The sequence below is a fragment of the Crocuta crocuta genome, unplaced genomic scaffold, assembly GCF_008692635.1.
Source record: "Crocuta crocuta isolate KB4526 unplaced genomic scaffold, BGI_CrCroc_1.0 scaffold457, whole genome shotgun sequence".
Lineage (NCBI taxonomy): Eukaryota > Metazoa > Chordata > Mammalia > Carnivora > Hyaenidae > Crocuta > Crocuta crocuta.
Window position 1 is genome coordinate 4,658,984 of NW_027531318.1, and position 13,236 is coordinate 4,672,219.

Consider the following 13,236-nt stretch of genomic DNA (forward strand, 5'->3'; position numbering starts at 1 on the left):
GTGTCACCAATCACTATTCATAAGGCCACCGCTGTACTTTTTTTGTAGGGTGTTTGTAAGACGTGAATGTCAACACAATAATTTTCATGAAATAAGCAATATACAGACATTCACAATTTCTCATTAATTAGGAAACAGTTCTTTTTCACTAAAGCTATTTAACTCTAAAATAACATATCAAAATTAATCAGGAAATGAACAGATTTCATAGTGCCATGTGGGGTGCTACCAAGTTTTCTTTACAGTTTCTGTTGAAGTAGAGCCTCTAAAGAAATGCAAATACAGTTCTTTACATGTTTCTAACACAGACATATTTTTATCACATGATATCATTTTAGAAGTAACAATTTTGAAAGCGATATGTAATAGAAAGATGAAATGACATTCTTCTTTTAAATTCCCAGTGCTGCCTTGTCTGGCTGACTCCACATCACCCCACACACCATTTTCTATCTGGAGTTTCCACTTCTACTTCTCTCATGTAAAGAATGTCTTCAATCTTACTTTCTTGTGCAAATTGTGACTTGTGTATATCCTTTGTTCTTCCCTAGTTAACTGTGCAAAAGAGGCAATGAAATTAACATTCATCAGAAAGCTAAAGGAGGCTGTTCTTCGTGTTAAAATATGCTATATTCTTATTAGAAAATTTGGAATATGTCATATTATATTAGCTTAATGTGCTTCAGTTAAAGATCAAGACTCCAATAATGTCACTTATAAATAGAAAATTTCTCCAGAGAAGTCTTTACCTTAAAAGAAAAAGGAAGAAGTTTCTGATCATGTGTGTAGACCACATGTTATGACAGATTTCTTTATTACCACATATGCTATGATATTCAACATATAGAAAGAAAACAAGTATTTACCACTGTGGATTCTTAAGTGCTCTTTTAGATGATGTTTGTATTTGAAAGCTTTTCCACATTCAGTGCACTTGAATTTACGATTACCCCCAGACTGTGTCACATGTCTCTGTAAGAAAGAATTGATATTTTAATTATAAAGCAAAAAAGCTTTGGTCATAAAAGAATGGCTAAGCTGCTAAAAGTATTATTTTGGTGAATTCTGCTTCTCAAAGGCCTCAAACTGAGGCAGTCACAAAAATTTAACAAATGGAATATTACCAAACGAAGGGTGATAATGGGAATAGAATTCTGACATACAGAAAAATCTTCACTTGCTCACTTAGAGTAAGTATTAGAACCATACTTTATTGAAAGTAATACAGTATTTAGCACAAATAAGATAATACGTTTTACTAGAAACTAGAGATTATCTCTTCTGCAGGCCAGGCTTTTTCAAGATGCTTGATATTTCCAAAATGCACTTTAATCTGATGATTTAAAAATACTTCCATCTTTTCATCCAAATATGGATTATTATAGTAGCTTTCTGTCTGGTTTATCAAATTCCTACTTTTACATATTTCAAATATATTTTGCATTCTTAGATTTTTTTCCAGGTCTCATTACTTTATTTACTTTTATTTGTCCATCATTAAATTTACTTATTACTAAATTTAAAAAGTTTTTCAGTGAAGTGTGGCTGGAACACAATATTACATTAGTTTCAGCACACAACATAGTGATTCAACAACTCCGTGTGTTATGCTGTGCTCACCACGAGAGTCCATCTGTCACCATACAACACTATTACAATACCACTGACTATATTCTCTGTACAGAGAATACATCTCATCCCCATGCCTTGTTCATTCTGTAACTGAGAGTCTGTGTCTCCCTCTCCCCTTCACCCATTTTGCCTATCCCCGCCCTCCCCTTTGGCAAACACCAGTATGTTCCCTGTGTTTGAGTCTTCCTGCTTTTTTTGCTCATCAAACATACAAAAGTGCTGCTTCAACTGAATTGTATCATAAACCTCACAAACTACAAATTGCTCTTAAACCTCCAAAGGCTTCCCATTAACACCTGAGTATGGATTCTGAATATGGATTCTGTACATTCCAAGTTTATAGCTCCTGAGTTTCCAGGCTTATTGTTCACCAGCTCTGGATAGAAGGAGGTCATGCCTCAGTTACTTAGTGAGTCTTGGTGTTGGCACATATACTGCTCTTCTCTATCTCCTTGCTTTGGTTTATACTATTCCTTATTTCTTGGCTGTATTTCCCCACAATTATGACTATTAAGATTCTACCCATACTTCCAAGGCTTAAGTCAGGTATTACTTGCTTCATGCTCACCCTCATCTTCCTTCTTTTGTTTTTCATACAGAAAGGAAAGAGGGTAAGTTCTTACTAGGTATCAGGCCCTATCTCATCCAAACCTATGGATTTAAGCACCAAACATATGGTGACAATTCCGAACAGTATTATCTCTAGACCTCTTACCCTTAACTCCAGACTCTCACCGCCAAATGAGTCCTTGATACTGCCAGTTGGAAAGTGATGGGCATTTGACACTTTACATGATTAACACTGACCCCTTAATTTCTCTTCTGAGAACCAGCTCCTCCGCTAGTCTTTCTTGTCTTTGTAAATGATACCCTCATTTATTTGGTTACTGTTTAGGCTCTGAACTTTAGAGTAATCCTTGATTCCTCTCTTCCTTTTACATTTTACACCCTTACTCAATCCATCAGCAGGCCATCTGAATACACTCTGAATCTAACATTCATCATTATGTCATGTCTGTTACCACCAGCGAGTTCAAAGCCACCACCACCTTTGGCCTGGATTATAGCAATAGCCTCCAAATAGTCTCCTTGCTTGTAAATGATCTCCCTGCTTTCATTCTTGTCTCTCTTGATCTACTCTCTACCCAAGAACCACTGTTCCCTTAAAAATAAAAAAATAAAGATAAAACTCAGTATCCTTCAAAGGCCTCCCTGTCACACTGTAGAATAAGATCAAAAGTCTCTATCATGGCCTATAGAAGGGGATACATCATCTGGCCCTAATGCCTCCCTGGTCTCACGTACCTTTCTCGAGAACCTTTTATTCACACTGTCCTCCTTGCTGTCCTTTGGTGATGCTGGGCAGGCTTCTGCCTCAAGGTCTTTTTATGTTTCCCTTTGTTCCCTCTGACTGGAACACCTTCCCCCCAATCTTTCCATGACTAGCTCCATCCTTTCATTCAGATGTCCTATTCTCAGAAAGTTCTCATCCTTAAAAAAGTAGCAACTTTCTTTACTTTTTATCCTCTTATTCTATTTTATTTTTATTCATACTATCTGTCCTTATATTTTATATCACCTACTTCATATATGCTCCCTATTGTCAGGATCTTTGTTCGTCTTTTTCACTATTGTGCCTGTAACACCTAGAACAGCGCCCGACATGTAACAGAAACACAAATATGCATCTAATGAATAAATTAGTAAGACATGGAAATGCTTATCTTTAAGTCATGGCATAATTTTCAAAGGCAGCAGGATAGGCATTCTACTCAGGTCTGCTGCCCTGTAACCCAAATTGTTTCTAAGACACCTCGGTAATATTTCCTCACATTACTGGTCCCTGTGTTAACAGCTCTTTTCTGACCTTCGTCTGACCACATGCCTCATATATAAAACCTACTACCTTTGCACCCATCAGAAAAATCACCACAAAATTGGCTTTCATGTTCATTAGAGATACTATGGTTTGTTTCTGTAATGGTATCTCTTGCTTTTACCAGTAGTTCTACCTGTGCTTTGCAGATCCTTTTCTTTGACAAGAGCCCCTGGTATAGAGAGGATATGAGGGCAACATTTGCAGTTTGGCTCTGCTCCCCAGATGTCACATGAATAGGCTCTGTTCCCAAGACCTGTCTGTCTGTTAGGACTCTCAGATGGAAAAGGCACTCTTCTGCATTGTCCCTGCTAAGACTTGCACAGGTGCTGATGCAGATGGATGGTCTTTGTCTTCAGTAGTTCATTCTCTGTATCAATTTCTTCCTTATTTGGGTATCCTCCCCAATTTCAAGTGTTCCTTCACAGACCTAACCATTAACCTGTCTAAGGAAAGCTTGGTCCTGTATTGTCATCCTCTCCCCCTTATCTTGTGATTTTGTGAGCATTATTGCCAAAGTCCTGAGAAGACAGGTTGATCCTCAAAGATTCTGTTATAATTTTTTTTTTGTTTGGTTTGGCCATCATCTTAGAAAGGGTCTGATTTGTTCTCTATGAGATATATGAGTTCTATTATGTACATACAGAGGGCAGAGTTCTCGCAAATTCAGGTTCATAATCCTTTGATATAAGAAAGTGGACATGTGCCCCAACCACAACACAAACCCTTCAAATATCCCATGCAGTCAAATAATTGGATGTTTACAGTTAGAATTATGTTGATATTAATTTGATTGTTTAGAGTTGACACTTGTCAGGATTTTATAAAAGAAGGGTAACTGGCAAAGTTTCTTAGCCTTTGATACTTTAGTATAGAGCCAACAGTTCAAATGTAATTTATAGAACAGTCTTGGCTTACACATGAAAAACTGAGGCAAAGCAACACAGAAATAGAAGAAACCATACGAAAATTGAGTCTTCAGAATAAAAATGGTTATAATCTAAACTTTAGATTCTTAGAGGAAGCAACTTGTCTTACTAGAGTAAACAGAACACAGTAACTTATACTGAGAATAAGTAGTCATTGGTTCCCAGGAAACTGTTTTTATTATTTGCTTTCCTTCTTAATTTGGCCAGTTCTTAGTCATATGGTTTATGAAACCAACATTTATTTTTCCCTACACTGAGCATTTTAGTAGAATGCATTTGGAAATCTAGTTCTAAACTTGAGGGAAATATTTGTTATGGTATAGGCAAAATAATTAAATTGTGATGAAAGAGATCTTATACAAAAAAGAAAAAAACTTAGTTACCTCTAAAAAATGTTTATATGTGCTTTGTAACCCAGAAATGACAAGATAATTCAAATAATCTCTTTAATTTTTGTAAGGCTGCACACAAGACATTGTCTAGTACTTTCTTTTAAGTATATTAGAACTGTTGCCTTCTGTGGAGGGTTGAGTGAACTCTCAGTCATTTCACTTACTTGATCTCTTCCTGATTTATGTGACGTCATGTGACGTTCAAGTTGGGTTCTGTATGCAAAGGTGTAACTGCACAGGGAGCAACTAAAGTTATCTTCATTCTTTTCATGGCGATATTTAATGTGTTCTTTCAGAGAGGTAAAGCGTTTATAGCCTCTATCACAATATGGGCAGGTGAGTAACTGGGAAAATGCATCTGGTGTTCCTGTAAAAGAAAGATCATATATTTTGAATTTAAAACACTCAAAAATATTACCAAAACTACCACTGAGACTTTCTGCTACGTGCCAGATATTGTGCTACCCACTTTATATTTGATCCTTAATACAATGATACTCATCTCCATTTAATAAAAGAGGAAACTGGAGACTCAGAAAGGTAAAATAACTTAAAAGTCACATGGCCAGTAAATGATAAAGTCAGGATTCAGACATATGCTGTCCAATCTCAAAGTCCTCTATCTTTTTACTAACCCATAAATCTTCCCTTCTTTTTGTATGGTTAATTAGAAAAAGAAAACAAAGGTAAAATTCGAATATAGGTTACATTTGTAAATGTATACACATTAAAGGGGACTTGTATATCATAATCTTTTTTTTGGTAACAATGTCATCATTATTTATTTAATGTTCATTCTTTCAAATTTGGAAATGACACTATAAAATGATTATCATCAGACAGGAAGTAGTACATAATTAGACTATGTTTCCAAGACACCCCTGCAGTAAGTTGTGGCCATATGACAGAGTTCAGACCAAGACAGCTGTGTACTGGGGGGAAATGAGGACCAGGAGCCAGATCTAGGCCTGGCCCACAAGGACCCCCCACCCCCACCCCATGCACGGTTCCTCATGTCCTTTCCCTTACTGAAATACAACAATACATTTTCTGTAGAATTTTATATGGATAAATATATAGGATGCTTTCAAACAATAAAGGCAATATGGGAAAACTGGAGTTCACAGAATGAACCATAGGTTTACATATGGACATCTAAGCCTGACAATCCTAAAACATGATACCATTTTGCCAATTCATACTGTTTAAGAGTGGTTTTCCATATTTATTTGTTTAATAAGTAAGTTCTTAAATGATAATTTTTTGTAAATAGTATCTGTATCTTCCTTTTGAATTTCTTATTGGAAAAGACTATCAAAGAAAATTTAATTACAGTCTCAAAATCCTTTATAAACATGTATTACCTTTATTGAAATTCATGCCCATATAAATTAAATGTCTTGCTCAAAAACCAGACTGACCATGTGATCCCACATAGCTTGTTAATTATGTTGAAATATGTGAGTAAAATCAAACAACCAACTCCCCCCCCCCNAGGCCTTTCTGTTGGTGATATCTCTAAAATGACCTACTTCTGTGAGGACCAGATTAGCCACATGAAATTGTTTTGGAAATCATGTTATGTTTTGTCTAGTATGAATTTCCTACTTGTATAAATAGGATATCAACATTTGGGGCCTTTTCCTTGCCACATTGCTTAGGCCATAATATTGATGTTAGCTGGTTCCAATGGCCAAAGTCCAATTCAGCCCCTGCAGGTGCTTCATTATTGGCACCAGAATTACAATGTGATTTCCATGACTTAAGCTGCTCATATTCCATAGTGTAATATAGCCGTTTGCTCTCATTATGTTCTATTTTCTTCTTTGCCTTCATCAATAATAAATAAATTACTAATCATTTTGTAAAATGATAGGTTGCTCATATTTTACCAGCAAGTTATTATTTTCATAAATCAGTATCTACTGAATTTCTCACACATATGAAATATGATTTATTCTTTTAGGTACTAGCATAAAACAATGAAAAATAAATCTGAGTATTTGACATGATATGCAAATTATAGAATCAACAGGCTTGAAAATTAAATAAAAAGTTTTGTTTGTATTTTTGAAAAATACTGGCTATCACTTCTTAGCAATGCAGGCAATGTAAGGAAGAACTTTTCTTTTGAAAATTCTTTAAACTTAAGGTAGCGATTCAAGACAACCAAAAAATCCAAACTAGGTCTATTTTTTTAAATAATTTCCTTATGTATCTGTGACTATGAATATGCTTATTTAAAAAATATTTAATCTTTGTATCCTAAACTTCTTTTGCTAGGTATTAAACATTTCAGATTGATAGTAATACTTGATATAAAAACTTTGAAAAATCTTCTTCATTTGTGTCCCAATGATTCAGAATTTGTGATGCTTCAACCTGCTGGAGTAAAGTTTGCCCTTTCACAATTTATGAAGTGCAGGAGAGTGTGTTTAATCTACTAAAACTTTAAAAACATAAGGGCTCCTGAGGATAATCAGATGTGCTGGTATGAAAGAATATCTATGAAGAAATACTCTATTAGCAGTACACCTGAAAGTAATGAATACCTGAATTAAAAACATGTACTGTAATTCAAATGTTTTACTAATTGAGAATGGTTAGAGCACCAATTTTTGTGGGGTTTTACTGTGTTGATTAGTAACAATGGACTTTACAACATTTAACCATATTTGTTCAGTGCAATGAAACATTAGTTTTCATTATTTTCTTTTGCTGAGGCTTTCTGAAAAAATTTTTATTACATAAAAGTTTACATATATACACATACACATTAAAAACTTTTTATGTCCTTTTCATATTTATTGTAACCGATTGCTTCTTCAGGTGAAACGTTAACAAATTTTCTTTGAGGAAAAAGTCCCTTGAGAAATGAAAGTAGCAATGGTAGGGCCCTGCAGGACTATAATGCCTATAACTCCAGACTCTCCAAATACACAAACAGAGCAACAGAACACTATTCATAAAGCTGTGACACTGCGTCCCCAGGAGCAATAATCTATAGTTTTCAAAAATGTGTCCTTTTGGCACACTGGAGGGATGAGTTCTAGAGTGCCCTACTTCTATTTACTTTGTCATTGATTTAGTTACAGAAAATTGTATCTACTCGGAGGTGACATTTATATTTCTGCTTGTTTTCCTAGCTGATTCCTGATTTAAGGAAAGTACATCTGACTCTCTGCAATGGAATCTATTTTGTTTTCTATACCATTCTTCTCAATTTCCTTCAAATATTTTAAAGGTGACTGATACAATAACATTTATTTAGCATCACAAAGTTGAAATACTTAGGCATAAATCTAATAAAATATGTATGAGATTTATAAGAGGAAAACTATAAAACCCTGATGAAAACAATCAAAGGACTAAATGAATGGAGAGACATTCGATGTTTAAGGGTAGAAAGACTTAATATTGTCAAGATGCCAGTTCCTCCCAACTTGATCCAATGCAATTCCAGTCAAAATCTGGAAAGTTATTTTATGGACATTTACAAACATTCTAGTGTTTATATGAAGAGACAAAAGACCCAGAAGAGCCAATGCAATATGGAAAGGTGAAAAATAAAGTTGGAAGATTGACACTACCTGACTTTAAAACTTACTATAAAATCAAGGCACTGTGGTATTGGTGTGAGAATACAAAAATGGAGCAATGGAACACAGAGCCAGAAATATCCTCATAAATACAGTCAACTGGTCTTTGACAAAAGAGCAAAAACAATACAATGGAGTAAACATAGTCTTTTCAACAAATAGTAATGGAACAACTATAACCCAGGACACGCATAAATAAAAGTGAATGTAGACACAGATCTCACACCCTTCACAAAAGTTAACTCAACATGGACCACAATCCTAACTGTAAAATACAAAATTACAAAGCCCCTAGGACATAACAAGAGAAAGCCTAGATGACCATGAGTCTGACAATGCCAATTTTAGATACAACACCAAAGGCATGGTCCATGAAAGAAAGAATTGGCAAGCTGGGCTTCGTTAAAATGAAAAACTTCTGTTCTGTGAAAGATAGTATCAAAAGAATTAGAAGACAAGGTACAGACTGGCAAAAGTATCTGCAAAAGACACATCAGATAAAGGACTATTATCCAAAAATACATAAAGGACTCTTAAAACTCAATGATAAAAAAATCAAATAACTTGATTACAAAATAGTCCAAATACTTTAGCAGACACCTCACCGAATAAGATACACAAGTGGCAAATAAGTATGAAAAGATGCTCCACATCAAATGTCATCAGGAAAATGCAAATGAAAACAATAAAATACCACTACACACCTGTCAGAATGGTCAAAATCCAAAACACTGACACCACAAAATGCTGGTGAGGATGTGGAGCAACAGAAACTCACAATGCTGGTGGGAATGCAAAGTGGTACAAGTGGTATAGCCTCCTTGGAAGACAGTTTGGCAGTTTCTTACAAAACTCAACATACTCTTATCTTACCATATGATCCAACACATGCACTTCCTGGTTTTTACCCAAAGGGGTTTAAAACTTATGTCTACACAAAAATCTGTACATAGATGTATATAGAAACTTTATTCATAATTGCCAAAACTTGGAAGTAACCAAAGTGTCCTTCAGTAGGTGAATGGATAAATAAGTTGTGGTACATCCAGACAATGGAATATTATTCAGTACTAAAAACACAGGAGATATCAAGCCATTAAAATACATGGAGGAAACTTAGATGTCTATTACTAAGTGGGGAAAAAAACCCAACTTAAAAAGGCTGCATGATAGAGAATTCCAACTCTATGACATTCTGGAAAAGGTAAAACTATGGAGACACAAAAAGATTAGTAGTTTCTAGGGGTGAAGGTAGGTGGAGAAAGATGAACAGGCAAAGCATAGAGGATTTTTAGGGCACTGAAAATATTCTATAAAGATATTATATAATGACAGATGCATGTCATTATACATCTGTCCAAACCCAAAGAATGTACACCAAGAATGAACCCTAAGGCAGACTATGGATTTTGGGTGATTATGATGTGTCAATGCCGGTTCATCCTTGGTAAAACCTGTACCACTCTGGGGAGTTATGCTGATAATGGGAGAACTATGCACACGTGGGGGCAAGGGGTGCATGGGAATATCTGTGCCTCTGCCTCAATTTTGCTCTAAGCCTAAAATTTTTCTAAAAAAGTCTTTTTTAAAAGTTGGTTACTTAAATATTAATTTATATCTAGGGACTGGGAACCCTAGAAAATCAAACCAGATTTAGAATTTTAGTATTTTAAATATCCTTATACATTCCAAGTAACTTCTTAGTTCTTGGTGTAGATCTTGCATAAAATTTCTTAAGGAATATTTGCATGCTATTTGCGTCTGTTTCTAGTGCTTGGAAGGGGAGAATGATAGATAATTTCCTTCCAGGAGGGTACGAACTTATTAGTATTATTGCATTTTGCCACTTAAAAAATATTTATTTATTTTTGAGAGAGGAGAGAGGAGAGAGAGGAGAGAGAGAGAGAGAGACAGACAGACAGACAGACAGTGGGGGTAGAGTGAAGGGAGGGGGGACAGAGGATTTGAAGCAGGCCCTACGCTGACAGCAGAGAGTCCAATATGGGGCTTGAGCTCATGAACCACGAGACCATGACCTGAGCCAAAGTCCGATGCTTAACCGACTGAGCCACCCAGGTGACCTGACACTTTACCACTTTTTATACACTGGCTGTCTGTATCAGAATGAATGGACTAGAGCAGATATAAAAAACCCCATTTGTCTCCAAATCAGATACTCATCTTTTGCTTGCTAGAAGAGTGGGGAAGAAAATCAAGAGGCATTTAAGGGCCATCCTAGCTCCCTCTACTTGCTGCCATGTGAGTTAATGGAAATCAATAACCAGGCACTGTTCTAAGCATTTCACTACAGCGGTGTTATCACTATACAGATACCACTTATTTAACACTATACTGCAATCCTAAAAATGTTCCATTCATTACGGAGATTATTTTCTGTAGGCACCTGCAATAAATTCTAGTTTGGAAAAGTGTTCCCTAGAGTGGAGTAGGTTCCCATTGTAGAGCTATGGAAATAATCCTTTAAAGATGAAAGTGAAAACAACTGTGAAGCTCCGTTTACCATTTTCATCATGACCACTGGCTTCTGGTGTGCCCTGCCTCTGGTCCTCTTCAGGTGCCTCAGGGTAAATGACAGCAGTGTCTTGTTGTTGCAGGAATTCTTCAACATTAGGATCATGGTTTTGTTCATTTTCTGCATCTGAGTCACATTCATCATCTTTTACTAAAAGAAATGCATACTTTATAGAAAGCAATTCACCGCCAAGTTGTTACAAAGTTTTTCTAGATAAGAAATTATTTACCTTAAGAGAATATATTATTGTTCTTGAATTTGTAGGAAATATTTACCAAAAAATAAAAACAAAATTCACTCATACTGTTGTCCTCTATTAAGTCTTTTATGTTTTTAAAAATGTTTATTTACTTATTTTGAGAGTGAGACAGAGACACAGAGAGAGAGAGAGAGAGAGAAGGAAGGGCAGAGAGAGAGGGAGAGAGAGAAGCCCAAGCAGGCTCCATGCCGTCAGTGCAGAGCTTGGTGTGGGGCTCAATCCCATGAATGCAATATCATGACCTGAGCTGAAACCAAGAATCAGATGCTTTTAACCAACTGAGCTATCCAGGTGTCCCTACTGAAAAGTCTTTTAGAAAGTGTTACAATAAAAATCTCGAAACTTTCATAATAATCTCTTTTAAACTTTACAGTTGTACTTCTAGTCCACTTTACTGATAAACAAGACACAGAAAAGCTAATATAGTTGACTGAATTCTTAATTCACTGAATGATAAAACAAAGAAAAAAGGAAGAGAACAACTGAGTTCTCAAACCTTAGTCCCTCCTAGCAACCTACTGGATATTAGAGTTGTAGCTTAAATCTGAATCATTCTCAATATAAACCACTTTGAAGTACAGTTCAGTTATGTGATTTCTTAGAAAACAGTGTTAATAGTTATCTAGAGCTAGAAAAACTTTTAGCAAGACTCAAAGCGTATCAAATCCATAAAACTGCTTATCTTCTTTAATAGCCATATGTATATACAAAGCTATTCTTTCTCTATTTCTGCCTTAATAAATGTTTAACAGTGGGATTAGGACAGAGGCATTTTTTTTCCTTCAGTTAGAAAGATTCAAGAGATAACGGAATGCTTTCAACTTTGAGAAGTACTCCAAAGTGCCGCTGAGTTTCTAAAGCAGGATTGCTGCACTATGGTTTTCCTCCATTTTGTCTGCTGGCTCCAGAGGACAGTGTCTACTCCATGGTGGTGGTACTGTAATGGGTTGTATGGCTCCCTGGTGTCTCATGGCTGACTTCTTTATACACTTTAGGCTGAACTGTCAGTTCTAAATTTGTAAAACAGCATTTCCCAGCAGACTAAAATAGGTCCAAATTGAAATGCTGAGGTATGGGCATGTTTTTGTTTAACAGTTATTGAAAGAGTCTTGCTAAATCTCCTGCACAGTAGTAGCAACTGAACTCCTCATGACAGTTGCTGTTTAAAACCTTAAAGCCAATGACATAGTAATCACCATTTCCCCCCTACTTTTTGATACAGCCAATAGCTATCAAATTGATAGCAAATAGCTATCAATTATTTAGCATTGGGTTACTAGATCCAGGGGTACATGAAGGCTTTTTAAGAGGTAAGTGGTCCTGTGGGTTTTAAGGGAGTTTGTTTTTAAATCCTCAACTTCTCTGTATATTCTTTCTTAGAATTCAGAAGGATCTTCTCTCCACTACCCCCTTTTCATAGTATCCTTTGCTTAAACTTGTTAAAAAATGTTTATTTATTTTTTTGGGAGGGGTAAGCAAGAAAGGGGAAGAAAGAGAGGGAGAGAGAGGGAGGGAGGAAGGGAGAGAGGGAGGGAGGAAGCATGGGAGGGAGAGAGAGAGAGAGAGAGAGAATCTCAAGCAGTCTCTGCACGGTCAACGTGGGGCCCTGTGTGGGGGCTCCATCTCACAAACTGTGAGATCATGACCTGAGCCAAAATCAAGAGTCAGATGCTTAACCAATTGAGCCATCCAGGTACCCCCTCCTTTGCTTAAACTTAAAAGGAAAAAGAGAAAAAGGCATATCCAAATACATTAATATAGTGCATTGCCTTGGAGTATAAAAACCTCCAGGTTGCCAAAGGAAAACATTCAGAATACTGATTGGGGAAAAGTTATTGATTAATCAAGGCAACATACAACCACAATAGGCCTTCTAGTTTTTCTTGTTCACATGGATTTCTATTGGGGGTAAAGCCTGGTGACTGAAATGGGGATATTTTGGAGTTAGGAAGCTCTGAAATCGACTATATAATAGTAGGGCCAAAGGAATTGAGAGTAGTTTTCCTTTAATTACCC

The 13,236-nt window shown here is 36.1% G+C and overlaps 1 protein-coding gene across 4 annotated transcripts in view; it reads right to left on the minus strand.

The window, feature by feature from the left end:
• The window catches only part of ZEB1 (zinc finger E-box binding homeobox 1), a 200,787-nt gene that overhangs the window by 12,473 nt on the left and 175,078 nt on the right, over positions 1-13,236 (minus strand). For 2 of the 4 annotated variants that reach the window (XM_077771708.1, XM_077771707.1), the window contains exons 4-6: positions 10,950-11,111; positions 4,994-5,196; positions 867-972 (exon numbers count right to left, since the gene is read on the minus strand). In XM_077771708.1, coding sequence (XP_077627834.1) covers positions 867-972; positions 4,994-5,196; positions 10,950-11,111 — 471 coding nt within the window. The remainder of the gene's footprint in view (positions 1-866; positions 973-4,993; positions 5,197-10,949; positions 11,112-13,236) is intronic. The other 2 variants (XM_077771710.1, XM_077771709.1) reach the window with 1 other exon arrangement.